The sequence below is a fragment of the Cygnus olor genome, chromosome Z (genome assembly GCF_009769625.2).
Source record: "Cygnus olor isolate bCygOlo1 chromosome Z, bCygOlo1.pri.v2, whole genome shotgun sequence".
NCBI classification, from domain to species: Eukaryota; Metazoa; Chordata; class Aves; order Anseriformes; family Anatidae; genus Cygnus; species Cygnus olor.
Window position 1 is genome coordinate 73,560,202 of NC_049198.1, and position 19,070 is coordinate 73,579,271.

Genomic DNA, 19,070 nt, shown 5'->3' on the forward strand with positions numbered 1-19,070 from the left:
CTCCTCGTAAGACTTGTTCTCCAGACCCTTCACCAGCTTCGTTGCCCTTCTCTGGACTCGCTTGAGCACCTCGATGTCCTTCTTGTAGCGAAGGGCCCAAAACTGAACACAGTACTCAAGGTGCGGCCTCACCAGAGCCGAGTACAGGGGGACAATCACTTCCCTAGCCCTGCTGGCCACGCTGTTTCTTATGCAAGCCAGGATGCTGTTGGCCTTCTTGGCCACCTGAGCACACTCCTGGCTCATACTCAGCTGCCTATCAACCAATACTCCCAGGTCTTTCTCTGCCAGGCAGCTTTCCAACCACTCATCTCTGAGCCTGTAGCGCTGCTTGGGGTTGTTGTGCCCCAGGTGCAGGACCTGGTACTTGGCCTTGTTGAACTTCATACAGTTGGCCTCAGCCCATCGGTCCAGCCTATCCAGATCCTCCTGCAGAGCCTTCCTACCCTCGAGCAGATCGACACGTGCACCTAACTTGGTGTCGTCTGCAAACTTACTGAGGGTGCACTCGACCCCTCATCCAGATAATCTATAAAGATATTTGTTGTGGTTTAGCCCGGCTGGCAGTCAAACACCACACAGCCGTTCGCTCACCCTCCCCCCTCCCTCTCCGGGATGGGGGAGAGAAACGGGAAAGTGAAGCCTGTGAGTTGAGATAAAGACAGTTTATTAAGACAGGGAAAAGAATAACAACAACAATAATAATAATAATAGTATTAATAGTAATAATGTGTACGAAATAAGTGATGCACAATGCAATTGCTCACCACCCGTTGACCGATGCCCAGCCTATCCCCGAGCAGCCGGCCCCCCCTCCAGCCCGGCTAGCCACCCCTATATATTGTTCAGCATGACGTCAGATGGTATGGAATACCCCTTTGGCCAGTTTGGGTCAGCTGTCCTGGGTCTGTCCCCTCCCAGCTCCTGCTGCATCCTTAGCCTGCTCGCTAGCAGGACAGAGAGAGGCTGAAAAGTCCTTGGCTTGGTGTAAGCACTGCTCTGCAACAATTAAAACATCAGCATGTTATCAGCGCTCTTCTCATTCTAATCCAAAACATAGCACCCTGCCAGCTACTAGGAGGAAAATTAACTCTGTCCTAACTGAAACCAGGACAATATTAAAGAGAACTGGCTCCAGCACTGAGCCCTGGGGGACTCCACTAGTGACCGGCCTCCAACTGGATTTAACTCCATTCACCATGACTCTTTGGGCCCGGCTACCCAGCCAGTTTCTAACCCAATGAAACGTTCGCCAGTCCAAGCCAAGAGCAGCCAGTTCCTTTAGGAGAATGCTGTAGGAAACAGTGTCAAAAGCCTTACTGAAGTCAAGGTAGACCACATCCACAGCCTTTCCCTCATCCACCAAGCGCGTCACTTTGTCATAGAAGATCAGGTTTGTCAAGCAGGACCTGCCTTTCATAAATCCATGCTGACTGGGCCTGATCGCCTGGCTGCCCTTCACTGACAGTCACGCATCCCATGGCTCTCATTTCCCTGAATCTCTACACAGGGACTGGGGGAACTAAGTCCCTCCCACTGCAAGTGAAGGGCAGGTTCGTGAACACCTGGTGAAACTGAAGAGGTATAAGTCTATGGGGCCGAATGCCATGCATCCCAGGCTCCTGAGGGAATTGGCTGATGGAGTTGCCAAGCCTCTCTCCATCATACTTGAAAACTCTTGGCAGTCAGGTGAAATTCCCAGTGACTGGAAAAAGGGAAACGTCACTCCTGTTTTTAAAAAAGGTAGAAAGGAAGACCTGGGGAACTTACAGGCTGATGAGCCTCAGCTCTGTGCCTGACAAGATCATGGAACAGATCCTCCTGGAAGCAATGTCAAGGCATATGCAAGATAAGGAGGTGATCCAAGACAGCCAGCATGGCTTCACCAAGGGCAAATCTTGCCTGACTGATCCGGTGGCCTTCTATGATGGAGTGGCTGCATTAATTGACAAGGGAAGATAGACTGATGTCATCTACCTGGTCTTCTGTAAGGCCTTTGACATGGTCCCACATGATATCCTGATCTCCAAATTGGAGAGGTATGGATTTGAAGGGTGGAGCATTCAGTGGATAAGGAATTGGCTTGAAGGCTGCACCCAGAGAGTGGTGGTCAATGTCTCTATGTCTAGGTGGAGTCCCTCAGGGCTTCCGTCTTGGGACCAGTGCTGTTTAGTGTCTTTATCAATGACATAGACAATGGGATTGAGTGCACCCTCAGCAAGTTTGTAGATAACACCAAGCTGAGTGGTGCAGTCAATCCAACAGAAAGAAGGGATGCCATCCAAAGGGGCCTGGAGAAGCTTGAGAATTGGGCCCACATGAACCTAATGAGGTTTGACAAGTCCAAGTGCAAGGTGCTGCACCTGGGTCACCCAGCTGCACCCAGCCATGAGTACAGACTGGGAGAAGCAGCCCTGCAGAGAAGGACTTGGGGGTTCTGGTGGATAAAAAGCTTGACATGAGTCAGCAGTGTGGGCTTGCAGCCCAGGATGCAGCCAACTGAATCCTGGGCTGCATAAACAGAGGTGTGACCAACTGGTCAAGGGAGGCGATTCTCACCCTCTTCTCTGCCCTCGTGAGGCTTCACTTGTGGTGCTGTGTCCAGGCCTGGGGACTGCAGCACCAGGAAGGCATGGGCCTGTTAGTTTGAGTCCAAAGGATGGCCGTGGAGGTGATCAGAGGGCTGGAGCACCTCTCCTATGAATAAAGTCTGAGAGAGCTGGGGCTGTTCAGCCTAAAAAATAGAAGTCTCGGGGGAGACCTCATTGCAGCATTTCAATACTTAAAGGGAGCTTATAAAAAAGATGGAGAGCGTCTTTTTACGTGGGCAGACAGTGATAGGACAAGGAGGAATAGCTTTAAGCTAAAAAAGGGGAGATACAGATTAGAGGTCAGGAGGAAATTCTTTACTCAAATGGCAATGAGGCACTGGCGCAGGTTGCCCACAGAAGCTATGCATGTCTTGTCTCTGGAGGTGTTCAAGGTCAGATTGGACGGGGCCTTGGCCAACCTGATCTAGTGGGTGGCATCCCTGCCTATGACAGGGGATTGGAACTGGATGATCTTTAAGGTCCTTTCTAACCCAAGACATGCTATGATTGTATGATTCTGATGTAGAATTAATTCTAATAAAATGAAGTTAGCAAAAAGAGAGAGGAAATATTCCTCATTCTTTATTCTCAGTGGTTTTGGAAACTGTTCCCATTGAAGCTTAGGTATAGCAGATCAAGGGAGGTGATCCTTCCTCTCTACTCAGCATTGGCAAGGCTGGAGTATCTGGAGTACTGTATCCAGTTCTGGGCCCTCAAGTTCAGGAGAGATATGGGCATACCGGAGAAAGTCCAAGAGGGTGACTGAGATAATCAAGTTACTGGAGAACCTGTCCTGTGAAGGGAAGCTGAGAGAACTGAGACTGTTCAGCCTGGAGAACAGGAGGCTCAGGGAAGATCTTATCAATGTATATAAATACCGGAAGTGAGGTTGCAATGGAGATGGAGCCATACCATTTTGAGTGGTGCCCTGGGATAGGACAAGAGGCAGTGGGCATAAACAGGAACACAAAAGCTTCTGTCTGAATGCTGGAGAGCACTGAATTACTTTGTGAGTGACTGAGCACTGGCACAGGCTGCCCAGAGAGGCTGTGGAGTCTCCTCAGAGATTTTTAAAAGCTGCCTGGACATGGGCCTGGAGAACCTGCTCTCAGTGGCCCTGCTTGAGCAGGGAGGTTGGACCAGATGAGCTCCAGAGGTCCCTTCTAACCTTAACCATTCTGTGATTCTGTGATAGCACAGAATGAATTTCTTGTTATGTTTCACAAAATTGTAATTTAAAATAAGTGTTAAATTTAACCAGGAACTGTAAACAGGTTGCAGTTCTTATCTGGAGGGGTTTACTTCAATGGTAGAGGAACAAATGTGAAAACTTCATAACTGAAACTTATGTTCTATTTATATACAAATTTACTTCTGGATCTTTTGTGACAACTTAGTAGATCTGCATACAGTAGCTACAACATTTTGACTAGGTACAAACTTTTTTGTATCTGAAAATAACATATTTAATGAAGGTTGGGAATGTAATTTAGGTGTATCCCTTCATGAGATCTTCTCTAGCTAGCATCAGCAGAATATCTTATATTTAAGTAGAGACATATGCATAGCTAGTTGTTTAATAGTTTTAGTATACATTTTGAAATCCTTTCTGTAGTGTTTCTCTAGTTATGTGGCCAAACTGTGAAGCATTCTATAATAACTACCAAGATAGTTTGTACAATGTCCACTTGTAACTTACTGGATCGTTCCTTAAATTTACATATTTGTTATAATGGAGGTATTTAAAGAGTTATGAACGTAGCTTCGAGAAAAATATAAATCTGTTACAGTGCATCCACTTCCAGAAAATTATAGGGTTGTGATTTGCCTTGACTGACTTGTACCATGCAATTTACTTAAACTGAATAACTTTTTATTCTGTGTATCTAGTATTTCTTCAGTAAAAAAAATATTAATTTTTCTGTGGGAATCAGTCTGTAAAGGTTACTGTTAGAGTGTACTGTGTGACCCAGGTCAAACTCATGGCTTAAGTAAACCAATTTCAGATTCATTTTGGGGATACAGACAAGGACCGTGTATAACTGGATGTGAGCCAGCAGTGTGCACTTGCAGCCCAGAAAGCCAACGGCATCCTGGGCTGCATCAAAACAGGTATGACCAGTAGGTGGAGGGAGGTGATTGTGCCCTTCCACTCTGACCTTGTGAGGCCCCACCTGGAATACTGCATTCAGGTTTGGAGCCCCCAGCTCAAGAAAGATGTGGGTCTGTTAGAACGAGTCCAGAAGAAGGCTACAAAGATGAGCAGAGGGCTGGAGCACCTCTCTTGCGGAGAAAGTCTGCGAGAGCTGAGCATGTTCAGCTTGGAGAAGAGAAGGCTCTGGCAGACCTGATTGTGGCCTTTCAATACTTAAACAGATCTTACAAAAAGGATGGAGAAGGACTCTTTACTCGGGTAATGACAAGACAAGAGGGAATGGTCTTAAACTAAAAGAGGATAGATTTAGATTAGTCATTAGGAGGAAATTCTTCACTGTACGGGTAGTGAGGCACTGGAACAGGTAGCCAAGAGAAGTTGAGGATGCCCCATCCCTGGAGGTGTTCAAGGCCGGGCTGGAAGGGGCCTTGGCCAACCTGATCTAGTGGGTGGCATCCCTGCCTATGGCAGGAGGGGTTGGAACAAGATGATCTTTAAGGTCCCTTCCAACCTGAGCCATTCAATAATTCTGTGATTCTATGGTAAACCTATATATTATTGAATCATAGAATATCCTGAGTTGGAAGGGACCCACAAGGATCATCAAGTCCAACTCCTGCCTCCACACAGTTCTACCTAAAAATAAGATCACGTATCTGAGAGCGTTGTCCAAATGCTTCTTGAACTCTTGCAGGCTCAGTGCTGTGACCACTGCCCTGGGGAGCCTGTCCCAGTGCCCGACCACCCTCTGGGTGCAGAACCTTTTCCTAACACCCAGCCTGACCCTCCCCTGTCCCAGCTCCATGCCGTTCCCTCGGGTCCTGTCGCTGTCCCCAGAGAGTAGAGCTCAGCGCCTGCCCCTCCGCTCCCCTCGTGAGGAAGCTGCAGGCCGCCATGAGGCGTCCCCTCAGCCTCCTCTTCTCTGGGCTGAACAAACTAGGTGACTTCAGCAGCTCCTCATGTGTCTTCCCCTCTAGACCCTTCACCATTTTTGTTGCCCTATGTTGCCTCTACAGTGGAAGGGATATATTGATAATAAATACATATAAGATGTTTAAGCAGGAAAAACACACCCTTCCCTTATGTGACACCATTGGGATTGCTCTCTGTTAACACAAGGCTGGGGGTGTCTCTACACACACGGTGGCCAGTTGCTGCCGAGCTGGACGGGGTTTGCACAGTTGTCCCCAGCGTGCCAGACCCATGGCTCTTCCAGCTAGCACCACCGGCTGCTTCAACAGCTGCTGTGGGTTTCTGGGGCCCCGGGGGACAGCAGCATGGGGCCTTGAGTGGCTGAAGGGCTGGTGGGACCGGGAGGCTGCATGGCTGGGGGGACGAAGTGCCTGGGGCACCCAAGGCCTTACTCTTTGCCTCCATGCGGCTGGCAGGGAGCTATGGCTGGTCAGATCTCCCCCATGGGGGTTTGTGCCACTGATGTGCTCAAAGCCAGGGTCCATCCATGGAGCTTCAAGCTCTGCAAGTGCAAGTCCAAAATACTGCCTAGGAGCAAACCAGCAGCAGCTGGACATCTGTGTGCAGGACCAAACAGGCGATGCAGCATGGCAGCCAGGCTGCTGCACTGCATCTTTGGGTGTTATTTTAAGAATGGCTGTATCAAAATTTATCTTTTAAAATACCTAATGCATGTGATACTATGTAAATGCAGAAATCTGTATTGAGCTAATGAAGTAATACCAAGCCCATTTGCCTTTCACATCTGACTGTAGGGTAACTTTGAGAGTGATGTCAATCTCCTCTCATTTCAATTAGGCTTGTATTCTTTCTCTTCATGAGTATAGACTGGTACAGGAAATATCTTTCTGGCACAGAAAGGGATGTAGGTATCCTTGCCTTTATTCAGGCTTTTCCTATGAAGGTCCATTTCAGCTTTGCCATATTGTATCTATGTTACATACTTTATTTTTCTAAGAGTTTGATTCTGTGAAGAATGTTGAGACCATAGGAATTCTCTCTAGCATTGCTTTGCAATGTATATTTCGGAATCCCCTTCAGGTTTCTTGGGGTCTCCTTTTCTTTCTCTCATATTTAGATACAGACTTTATTGTCAGGCACTCTGTAAGTCAAGGTAAACCATTAAAGAATATCATCTTTAAGAGTCTAAAGTTAAAACAGCAGCCTCAATCTGTAACACAACATTGTCTGACACCCGGAAAGCTGTCATCTGGTGGTCCTTCAGAGGCCACCAAATACTTTGTCTGATCTTCCTTTCATCAGCTGCACTGAATTTACCCCTCCTGACAAATATATCACAATTAAAAAGTCATGCAATAGTTGAGGTTGGAAGGGATTTCTGGAAATAGTCCAGTCCAATCCCACCTGCTTAAAGCAGCATCAACTGGAGCAGGTTGCCCAGTACTATATCCAGTTGAGTTTTGATTGTCCCCAAGAATGGGGACTCCACAGCCTCTTTGAGTGAGCAACCTGTTCCACTGTTTGACCACCCTCATGGTGAAATAAAAAAGCATCCCGAGTGGAGAAAGCCAAACTGATTTTGTAAACCACTCACTACAATGTAGTTTGTTTTTTTTCCCCTATTTTTATTTTTAAATACAACCCTTTGTACTCGTTGGATTGAACATGGGCTATTACAACTATTCTGGCAGTATTGAAGTGTGAGTACTGAATGTGCTTAGATCTGTAGCTGGATAAAAATTCCTCAGATTACACCAATTGTCCAAATCGTATACTATTAATGAACATTCCAAAATTATCTTCACTCAGTTATTGCAGCTGTACAGTGGGCAATCATGACTTCTTTTTTTTTTTTTCCTTAAGAGGAAATCTGTAATAGAAGCCATGTCAGGCAAATCATTTTCATTAATCACAAGAGCTTCACAGGAATGCACAAGGTCCTTGTTAGATGCGAGCCATACAGAAATCTCTTTCTCTCTGTGAAAGTTAAGTTCAGTATCAAGGAGAGATAATGTAATCTCTCTCTGCTGCATTTAAAAACTGCAGTTTCTTTTGATTTACCTTAAACAGTAATATTTCAGGTCCATACAGGTACACCATTTAACCTTCATCCCATTTTAGCAGAACAGAATATGGTATTCCTAAAAGCATTCTAAATAAAAATAAAAATAAAACAACAACAACAACAACAAAAAATCAAGTTCCAAGGGTATATGTGTATGTGTATTATATTTACAACATTTTTCTAAGGAGCAGCATAGGAAGAAAAGAACAAGTAGAATGTTGTTACCAAAATGTTTAGGGGGAATTTCAAGAGAAAATTACACTAAGAATTTTGGGATGGGAAGTTGCTTGTGAATTGTTTTGTACATAGTACTGGCCTTGCACTAGGAGCTGGGGTCAACCAATGTCACAGAGAAGTCACAGCTCCAACAGATGGGACTGATCTCCTTGCTATCTTTTACAGTAGAGATAAATATACTGTTTTGTCCAAGAGAATTGTACAACAAATAGTAAGTTTGTGGGGTTTTTTGGTTAGAATTCAGGTGAACCTCAAAAATGTTGCATACCTTTGCAAATTTCTGGAGTAAAACTTCACTGTTTTGTTGCAGTGACACAAATCATGGTGTACTCATTTAGTTTAAAAGTGAAATGGCTGTCAAAGTCTACTATGTTATAAGTTTACCAGTATATATTTTGCTATGCCAGATGATATGTTTCAAATATATTAATAACTTAACACTAATTAAATACATATAGGGAACTAAATGCAGAAAAAATGTGATGTAGAGAAACAGTAGCCTTTTCAGAGAGTTCTCATCATTTCTGCATAAGTTTAAGATCATGTATGTGAACTTCAAATTGTACTTCGCTATCAAAATTGATTCCACATTCAAAACCAGAAGTAATAACACATGGTGATATCAATATGCAAATGTTGCTCAGATAGTGTTTTTGAGGCATGAAACTGTACAGAAGCCTAGTTTTCCCCAGTCTGGAATTCTGCACAGCACAAATTCAGACCTACATAATGAGATTCAGTTTAGTTCTGAAGTTTTAGATGAGCTGTGTAGCACTGAAATTTACACAACGTAAAGTAAGAAGATAAGAAACCTGCTTCATTACCATCTCTCTTGCACAGAGGAACACACAGAAAACTGTTTTCCTTCAAAACATTCTCTTTTCATTCTCTGTCTCTTTAGCTTGAAAGTAACATACCTTTTGCAAGGCTAGCAGGTGCCAAAAGTGGAGTTGTTGTTCAGCTTTGTTTTCTGAACAATGTACTATTAATATCTTAAAGACGCATAAAAATTTACCCAAGATCTGGTCCAGGCATGTACATAAGTATAGGTCTAGACTGTGCTTGCTTGATTCTAAGCATGTTGTAAAGACAAACTTTTTTCTCTCCATAAAAAAGTGCAAAATTGTTATCCTGAACCTACCCTAAAAAACAAAGTGAGCTGGTATAAAAAATATGAATTACTTGTGTTTAAAACAGATATTGATGTGTATTAGTACTTAATAGAATGAAAAGTTGCATGATTTAATGTCATAGTGTTTTGATGGATTAACACTACACACACTGCCTACTAAATATTATTATTGTTACAGTATGTTTTTCATTTTGATTATTATTAGGTTCCCTTATTCAAGTCCCTTCAGTTGAGAGGGGAAAACTTAGTAAAGTTCGTCTGGGATCATTATCTTTGAAAAAAGAAGGAGAAAGGCAGTGCTTCTTATTTACAAAGCATTTTTTAATTTGTACAAGAAGTTCAGGAGGAAAACTGCATCTGCTCAAGGTACAGATTCTACATTATGACTCAGCTTATGAAATGAAAACACAGCTTCAGTGAAATTTCAATATTTTATGGCTTTAACCTGAGATTTTGTGTTATCATGAAAAGAAGTGAGATGATGTAAAGTAATTGATTGCTCTGTCTTCTTCCTGCAAATAATAGAATTCAGCCAAAGTTCTTAATTACAAAATATTACACTTTTTTTTTTTTTTTTTTTTTTTTTTTTTTTCCGGAACTATGTAATCCTACTAAGCTGGGCGCTAGAAACAGGTCATAGTGTGTACCTCTGTATAAGCTATCACTGACTGTGAGTCAGTTTTCAGTACATATCAACCAGTACAACCCCATGGATTTACCACGGAATAATTTCCAGAGCTCTTAATAAAATTAATTTTAAAAGTCAGTTCTGTTTTCCCAAACAGCATATTTTCTCAAACCAAATGTTCTTCTAAGAACATTCTAGTTATATTTGTTGAGAATCAGGCCTTCTTGGGTTGGCTTGTGAATAAAGAAGAATAAGTAGTTTACAGAGTGGTTTATGTTGAACAGAATTTCAAGTTGACAAAGATATTATTTCTGAGATATTATTAAGACTGCTTAGAGAGTCACTTTCATTACTTCTTGTACGCTTTCTCCCTTTGTACTCTTTAAGTAATTAATGTATTTTGCAAAGTAAATTAAGTGTAACTGAACTGAAAGTATTAATTTGATATAAATTCAGAAAAAGATGATGAAATTCTAACCTTTTTTGAATCTTGTGAACAAGCCTTTATGTGAGATAAGTTATATATTGTAGTAAAAAGGAAAGAAATTTTGCACGTTTAATTGTAGTATTGATTTGTTTGCTTAAGAAAGATATTATGTTTAATCTAGGTGGTTTTGGTTCTTGAGGAAAAATGTGCATCTAGAAACTGATACACCTTCATAAGAGCTCTGAGTAATGTAAAAACATACGATAAGGTATATCAATGTTTAAAAATATCTGTAATGGCAAATAGGATCAAATGTCTACATTTATGAAAAACGTGATTTGTTTTCACAGACAGGAGGTGTTCTGTCTTTAATAGAGTGCACACTGGTTGAGGAGACAGATGCAACTGATGATGACTGTAAGTTACATTCAGATGTTTGTTGTAATTACAGTTCTAAGAATTTTCTTAAAATTGTTACCCTTTGTTTATTTTTCATAAAAACAAATTGATAAGTTCTCCCTGTTCATGAAACCAGAGAAATAACTCAGTTAACTGATTGTGTAGAATAGATGTTTTCATAATGCACATGCTGATTTGCGTAAGGGTTTGTTTTGCTTTGTTTGTTCCTGCTGTTGACATCCCACATAAGATTTTCATGTACATTGGCTGAAGGAATGTGACAAATTATTTGCTGACTTTTGTATACAAGTTCACCCCGAGGATCTTGGAAAGAAAGAAAAATGTCTTGAAAGACGAAAGAGATAATTGAGTTTCTTAAATACATGGGGGCTGAGTGAGTTGGCAGAATTAGTGGAAAGTTTCTGTCTTGGACTCCCTACAACTCTTGACTACAGCCTTCTTCAAATGAAATAACAAAACACATTCCCAAGCTGATTTTACTGTTACTCAGTTTGGCTTCCATGCTGGAGTTTTAGGCAGGAATTGCACTTGAATTGTGAAAGTAGTTTCATTAATTTCAGCATATTTGTAGTATATCAACAAAGAAGTGTTAGAAGGACTCTAACCTTATTTGGCATTTTAAAATGTAACTTACAGCAACTTTCACTATTGCATGTTTGTAGCTTATTTTTTATTTGGTGTATGTGGAAAAACAAAATCACTGTCTTGGATCACCAGTTGGATTTGCTCTTTGTCAGAGAAATGCTTTAAAGTAACTTCCACTGTAAGTGGAAACATGATTTCTTTGTTCTGTGGTTTGAAATCTAACATTTTGACTTTTTTAAACTCCTCTCACTGTAAAGCAAAAAGTTCTGGACAGGTGTTTGGACACCTTGATTTCAAGCTTGTAGTTGAACCTACGGATGCTCCTTCCTTTACTGTTGTCCTCTTAGCCCCTTCACGTCAGGAGAAAGCTGCATGGACAAGTGATATAAGTCAGGTAGCTTACTACATTCTTTATCTTGTTTGTTATGAGATCTTATTTTATTCTGTGTTTCTGAGAACTAATCCAAGAGTGAGCTGATGATTTCTTGAGGGCTGATTGACTGTGAAATATATGACAATACTTTAGTGTTACCTGTTTTCCCCCAAATCTTGTCTTTTCATTTGAGTCATCAGTGAAATATGTGTGTCTATGAGAAGTGAAAAGCTCCACAACTGACTTGACAGCTACATGCCTGCAAAGCTTGGAACTGGCATAATAAGTTAGAGGTAAATATAACTAGCTGCATACAACTGAGAGAGCAAAGAGTGAAGGGGTAAGTCAGATAGCCAGGGAATAACCATAAGAAACTTTTCTTCTCTTGTTCCATCTTTGAGGAAAGGGAAGTCTCCTCCAGCTATTGAAGACAGGGATTCTGGAGAGGATTGGGGTTAACGATTAAGAGAATCTTATAAGTAAAAGCCTAAGAAAGCTGAGACCAGTTAGCATTGTGAGAGTGAAAGAGCTTGACCTCCAGCCTTACAAAAGAAGGGAAGCAAGAGATGCTGAAGGGATAGGCATCACCTTAAAAGAAAAAAATCGTAAGGGCTCAAGACCCTGTGCAAACACCACAGGCATTTTGAAGGGGGAACTGGTACTACTGAACCACTAAACAATTGAGACCATTGGCCTCTTGAAAACAAAATTATGTTTCTGACTGAGCCCATTACCAGCAGAAACCATGTCATAAAAAATTACTGAATCAGCTGCCCAGAAGCACTTTTTTCTCTTTGTCCTGGCTACAGCCCTCAAGGAGAACATAGGAAATACACTAACAAAAACGGGCATATAGAAAACATTTTTTTGATTAAGGTGTGTTCTCCCAACAATGTTTGCAAACGAAAGTGTATACATGTAGTTGCAGTTCATCCACAGAATGTGTCTTGGTTTCCAGAGATCTGCATATCTTATTAAATTACATGTGTATATGGCATCTAAGTCTTATTTGATGGTATGTTCTTAGTGAGCTTGCTTGAATTTATATTCCTTTCATTCAAACCATAGGCTTCTTATGAAAAGTGCACATTTTTTTTTTGTTGATTTGACCCTAGATCCCTGTTACACTAATAACTTAGCTAGAAAGGTAGTATCTGTGTAGTATAGCATAGTCCTGTAGTATTATGTATGAGATATTTGTTGCAGACCATAAAAGCCTCATCTGCCAGTGGACTGTCTGATCACTGCCAAGATCAAAGACTGTGGTGTTACCTCAACTACATCAAAGTACAAACCAGCAGAAAATGCTGTTCTGATGGCTTTGAGCTGTACTTACGCACCACCAGCACTGAGCTGCTTTGAGGACTGACTAACAGATTAAGCACCCCTAACTTCTGAACTTCTATTTGACACAGGACAGCCTATAATTTCAAAGCAGTGGTTCTGTGAACACACCCCAGCAGTGTTCTTCCAGATCCTAATACCTAGCCCAAAACCCTTATACAAGATTTTGCAACAGACTCCTCTGACAGCAGCTTCATATCTGTATTTAAGAATAATAGCACTGTTTGATTTTTTATTATTATTTTTTTACAATAAAAGTGTGTTTTTAGAAGCTATTTGTATTTCTCTTTATGTATAAAGTATTCTAACTTATTTGCAGTACTGATTTTTCAAGAGATGCTGGAGGTATTTAATTTTGTTCAGTTTCAAAGGAACTTTATGGCTATTTAATTTCCAACTCAAAATACCTAATCATGTGTAAAAGAGATTCTGAGCTGACTTCTATGAGTGTGCTGGTAAAGATGCATGGACTTGCAGCTGTGCAAATCAAAGGAAAAAGACTAGAGAATCATGTCCACTGTAATTCCTCCATCACTGCTTTTCTTTTATGAAAATACTTTTTACCAGTCAGTTCAGGCCCTATGAAAGCTATGTTGTAGGCTTACAGTGATCCTAACAGTGTGGAAGCAAGTCCTCTTACAGTGTGTTTTGATGCTAACAGTTTTCAATATTTATTTTCACAGTGCATTGATAACATACGGTGCAATGGTTTAATGACCATAGTATTTGAAGAAAATTCTAAAGTCACAGTGCCACATATGATAAAGTAAGTGCAGCATTCTTTTCCCAGTAAACAAAATAGCCTTTTTGATTTTTAATAAAAGTTTTATCAAAAGAAAATGTGTTTTTGGAAAATGAAGCTTTTTATTTTGGTTTGGCTTCTTCCTTCCTTCCTTCCTTCCTTCCTTCCTTCCTTCCTTCCTTCCTTCCTTCCTTCCTTCCTTCCTTTCTTCCTTTCTCTTTATTTCCTTTCTTTCTTTCTTTCTTTCTTTCTTTCTTTCTTTCTTTCTTTCTTTCTTTCTTTCTTTCTCTTTCTTTCTTTCTTTCTCTTTCTTTCTCTCTTTCTCTCTTTCTTTCTCTCTTTCTCTCTTTCTCTCTTTCTCTCTTTCTCTCTTTCTCTCTTTCTTTCTCTTTCTTTCTCTCTTTCTTTTTCTTTCTTGTCCTCCCTCTCTCCCTCCCTCCCTCCCTCCCTCCCTTCTTTTTCTTTTTCTTTTTCTCTCTTTTTCTCTTTTTCTCTTTCTTTCTTTCCTTCCCTCCTTCCCTCCTTCCCACCTTCCTTCCTTCCTTCCTTTCCTCCTTTCTTTCCTTTCTTTCTTGCTTTCTCACTTTCTCGCTTTCTCGTTTTCTTTCTTTCTCTTTCTCTCTTTCTCTCTTTCTCTCTTTCTCTCTCTCTCTTTCTCTCTTTCTCTCTTTCTCTCTCTCTTTCTCTCTTTCTCTCTTTCTCTCTTTCTTTCTTTCTTTCTCTTTCTCTCTCTTTCTTTTTCTCTTTCTCTTTCTCTCTCTCTTTCTTCCTTCCTTCCTTCCTTCCTTCCTTCCTTTCTTCCTTCCTTCCTTCCTTCTTTCTTTCTTCTTTCCCTTCCTCCCTCCCTCCCTCCCTTCCTTCCTTCCTCCCTCCCTTCCTTCCCTCCTTCCTTCCTTCCTTCCTTCCTTCCTTCCTTCCTTCCTTTCCTTTCCTTTCTTTCTCGCTTTCTCTCTCTCTTTGTCTCTCTCTTTCTCTCTCTCTCTTTCTTTCTCTCTTTCTTTTTCCCATTTTTGTTGGATGGAATTAATTCTATATCCCAACATGTATCTTTTCAATCTGTTTCTTGAAGGGGTAGGAATAACTCCAAATGGTAAAGTCTCAATTCACAGTGTTGGACAGTATAGGATCACAGCTCAGATTTTTCTCTTCTTTGTGAAATTGCATTCAGTTATGCTTCAGATGAGTAATTTAATTCTCTATTAGCTTTTGTCTCCTGTCTACAACTCATAATTTTATTAAAAATATTTTCAAATTTCTGCACAATTTAGGTTGAGTGCAGACAAGTATCCTTTTCGAAAGTACTCTACTTTACTAGCCAAATTTTTTCTTTTCCTTTTCTTATATCTGAGAAAAAAAATTCTCTTACCATTTGAACTGATCACATCAAAGTAACAATCATTATTCATACACCTGCTTCCTTCACTCTTGCATTCTTTTCAATTGTTTATTTTTTCCAGAAGAGTCATTTCTGTTCATAAGCAACAGTTCAGTACTTGATTCCAACTTTCTAACATAATTTTACCTTCTGGGTTTTCTACAGTTCTGTATTTACATCAGTTTTACCTACCAATATCAAATATAAATGTTAAGGAATAGAATGTACCCATCTGAATACAGTGCTAGAGCACATGCCTTTAATCACTGGAAAGAAGACATTTTATTGTCTTCATTTTAATTCCAGGAATTCTCCAGTCTTTAAACACTTCTGTTACCTACTGAATGTTAACATTAATATCTATTTTTCAAATAGTAGATTACAGCAAAGTAAAAGAAAAAAGTCAAGAAAAAAAATCTTAATTCTATAAAAACATACAGAATCTTAACAACATACACAGATTTGTTCTTCCCTTTATGAGATTTTAATCATTGGTTTGATTTTTAGCATTCATTGGCCTTTAAAGTATGATAGTAAATAATGTATTTGGATGAATATATTTAGATGAAATAAATAAAAATCCACTTTTCTGAGGACCCAACTTAAGAAAGAAGTATTGTATTTTATGTAATGCAGTGGAGAAGTGTTCAGAATACTTTGATGATGTAAGAAAAACTTACCTTTGCTCGTGAAAACACAAAACAGTATAGAAATGTGCTATACTTAGCATTCAACCTGTTTTTCTGTAGACTAAAGCATCAGCTAGATAAAATGAAGGAAAACCCCATTTAGAAAAAAACATCATGAGTAGGACTATGTATATGATTAATTCTTGTTGTGATGTCCAAGCAGAAAACAGTCTAATTATTTTTTTTCACAGAAACAAACCCACTGGGGGGGTTCTTATTTGAAGTCTGAGACGTTTCATTCTGTTCCTGTTTGCTTTTTATTTTTTTTTCCCTTAAGTAATTATTGGAGCCTGAGTGCAGGTGTTACATTGTAAGCAAGATTTAAGCTTAAATAAGGAGTTAGTTTTGCCGTCTTTTGCTGGGGTCCACTAGTTTATTTTATAAAGTGAGATCCCAGCAGAAAAGACTGCAAGCAGTTCACAGTTATGTTACAGAAAGCTTCTCATTGCAGTAGGTCTGCATGTCACAACAGCTTAAAAGAGACAAATGGTAACAATTCTTTCTCCTGTTCCACTTCAGAAATTTAGGCTTCATTAATGGTTTCTTAGATTTTGAAATGTAAATTAATTATTTGCCAAAAATGAATCAAAATGGCTTCAATTATGACATAAAATATAACTGAATGGAAGCAGGTTTTCCCACAAATGAAGAGTTTTATTGTGTTGATAAAGTACAGGTATATATTTCCTGGTTCTGTGTTGACAGGAGTAACTGAAGTGATATCACTGCTGTACCATAATAACTCTTTCTTTTTGGTGAAATGTTCTAATTTAATATTCGTGTAGGTCCGATGCTCGTCTTCATAGAGATGACATTGATATTTGCTTCAGCAAAACTCTGAATTCCTGCAAAGTACCTCAAATCCGTTATGCAAGTGTTGAACGGCTTTTGGAGAGGCTAACAGACTTGCGATTTCTAAGTATTGATTTCCTGAATACTTTCCTACATACTTACCGCATATTTACTGCTGCAACTGTTGTACTGGAAAAACTTTCAGACATATACAGACGGCCTTTCACTTCCATTCCAGTCAGGTGAGCTCTGTTTTTTTTTTTCTTCTATGATAAATTTCTTACAGTTACTGGGGCGTTGTTTATTTTCAAACATGATTTTTTGTTATGTAAATAAGCTAGAAAAAAGTTCATTGTTTGTAAATAGGATGCAAGTTTTTAGATAAATACACCTCAACTTTCGGCCCAGGCTTTGAGAACTAAGTGTCATACAGATTTTGCATGCACAAATTCGTTTGCAAGTGTTTTCACCTAAATCCGTTTTACATTTGTTATTATGATGTTGCTTTTTTGTTTCTTATTCTAAGGTCTTTGGAGTTATTTTTTGCTACCAATCAAAATAATAGAGGAGAGTACCTAGCTGATGGGAAGTCACCACATCTCTGTCGCAAGTTTTCTTCTCCTCCTCCACTGTCACTTTCCAGAACTTCCTCACCTGTCAGAACTCGCAAATTGTCATTGACTTCACCACTGAATTCGAGAATTGGTGCCCTTGATCTCACTACTTCATCTGTGGCAAGCAGTCCTACCTCGACCTATAGCCCGGCCACCTCCCCTCCGCCAACAGGTAGCAAGGTACCTCTGGACCTTAGCAAAGGGCCCTCCTCTCCTGAGCAAAGCCCTGGCTCCATAGAGGACAGCTTGGAGAATCCTCGCATTGACCTCTGTAACAAGCTGAGGAGAAGCATTCGAAGAGGTATTCTATATCTACAGAATACTGAATGTTACTTCTGCTAAATAGAGTTGTCTCTAATAAAAGCTTAACTTATGTCAGATTACTGTGGAGCAGTTGTTTCTTATTCCTTTTTGTTTCAGAGTAGCCTGTGATAATAAAATACTCTATTTCTTTTCTAGCAGAGGCTGTGATGCATTTCCACTGCATTTCCATTTCTTTTTGGTAGGAATAGCAGTATGGCAGAATGATATTGTCTGTTTTCCCTTCAGAAGAGTGTTTGGAAAAAAGACAGACAGAAATGCTTGATTCCAGTTGCATTTCCTGAGGGTTAAAGATTTTGGAGCTGTCCCATGAAGTAAAATATTAAGAGAAAAAGAAACAGGAATGTAAAAACCTGGCAGCTTTAACATGTTTACATAGCAGAGCTAGTTTTTCAGAAGGATTTCATCACTAATCCGAACAAGTAATGTATGTGAGCATTTGGTGCATTGTTGAGATTCATGCCACCTGATTGTTATCAATCCAGAAGGTAGACATCTAAAAAAGATTAATTGCTCCTGTGCAAATGCCTCTTTTCCACCATGGCCTCTGTGAGACACCTTAGAATAGGTATTACTTTCAGAGGGATAAAGCTAGTTGATATAAACCTCACTGTGGACATCTGGAATGGGAGCATTGCACATAGAATCACAGTCATTTAAGTTGCTCGAAGCAAGAAAGTAGCTCTAATCTCGTAGGATGCATGGGTGAGTAGTTATTTCTCATCGCTGTTTGGGAATGGAGAGATGGTCTTCTCAATTGGAATAAAAGTTTATACTAATTTTTTGTACTGTTGTTATGTTAAGCAGAAAATGAGGAAATACAAAAATACTGTTTTCTTCCTAAAACTCATGTTTAGAAATTGTCCTCCAGGGCCTGAACTACAACCTGAGCAAGTCTGAGTTGAATATGCCTTGATTTTATTTACAATCACTTTAACGTTGGAAATCGATGAAACCAAAGAGAAAAGAAGAAAAAAAATTATGAAAAGTAAACTAAGAAAAATATGATTGAAGCATTATGTCTCCTTCCTACTGATGCATTATTTTTACAGGGTATAATGTATTATTTAACACATAATCTTTTCATCAGGCAAGTTAGCCACGTTAGTGTTTTAGGAGCATATGCTTGCCAATTCTTTATGTTTTCATAAAATGCTGATCGGCTGTTATATTTAAACATGATTTTTCTGTATGCTGGATGTTTTTAAATGAATTGCATAACAGACTCTAACATACAAAATAAAATATATTATTTACTATGTAGGGTTGGGCAAATTCTTCTGGTATGCTAGGGTAACCACATTCAAATCACTGTGACAGCATGTTCCAAAATACAGGCCATGCATTAAGACGAATTTTATATAGGTAACTGCAGTCTTAGATATAACATTTTTTGTTACACTTTAAGTGTACACCTACTAAAGAATAGATTATTCTGGTCTACTGTTAGCACCAGGCATTATCGCAGAGGTGTTAACATACTGCATTCCAGTCTGTCAAAGCTGGGAGTGTCATCTGGGCAGTATGAGGGACATTCGGAAATGGCAAGAATCTCATCTAATTGCTAAATGGCAGTCTCTAATTCCTTTGGGGATCTCCTACTGAACAGTGTCCACACATTTGGGGGGAATTTGCAACTAGCTAGCT

The 19,070-nt window shown here is 39.9% G+C and overlaps 1 protein-coding gene across 2 annotated transcripts in view; it reads left to right on the top strand.

Annotated features, from left to right (window-relative positions):
• Window positions 1-19,070, top strand: part of RASGRF2 (Ras protein specific guanine nucleotide releasing factor 2) — a 146,587-nt gene that overhangs the window by 67,817 nt on the left and 59,700 nt on the right. For both annotated transcript variants that reach the window (XM_040542029.1, XM_040542028.1), the window contains exons 10-15: window positions 9,319-9,479; window positions 10,519-10,585; window positions 11,431-11,567; window positions 13,574-13,656; window positions 16,482-16,730; window positions 17,015-17,403. In XM_040542029.1, coding sequence (XP_040397963.1) covers window positions 9,319-9,479; window positions 10,519-10,585; window positions 11,431-11,567; window positions 13,574-13,656; window positions 16,482-16,730; window positions 17,015-17,403 — 1,086 coding nt within the window. The remainder of the gene's footprint in view (window positions 1-9,318; window positions 9,480-10,518; window positions 10,586-11,430; window positions 11,568-13,573; window positions 13,657-16,481; window positions 16,731-17,014; window positions 17,404-19,070) is intronic.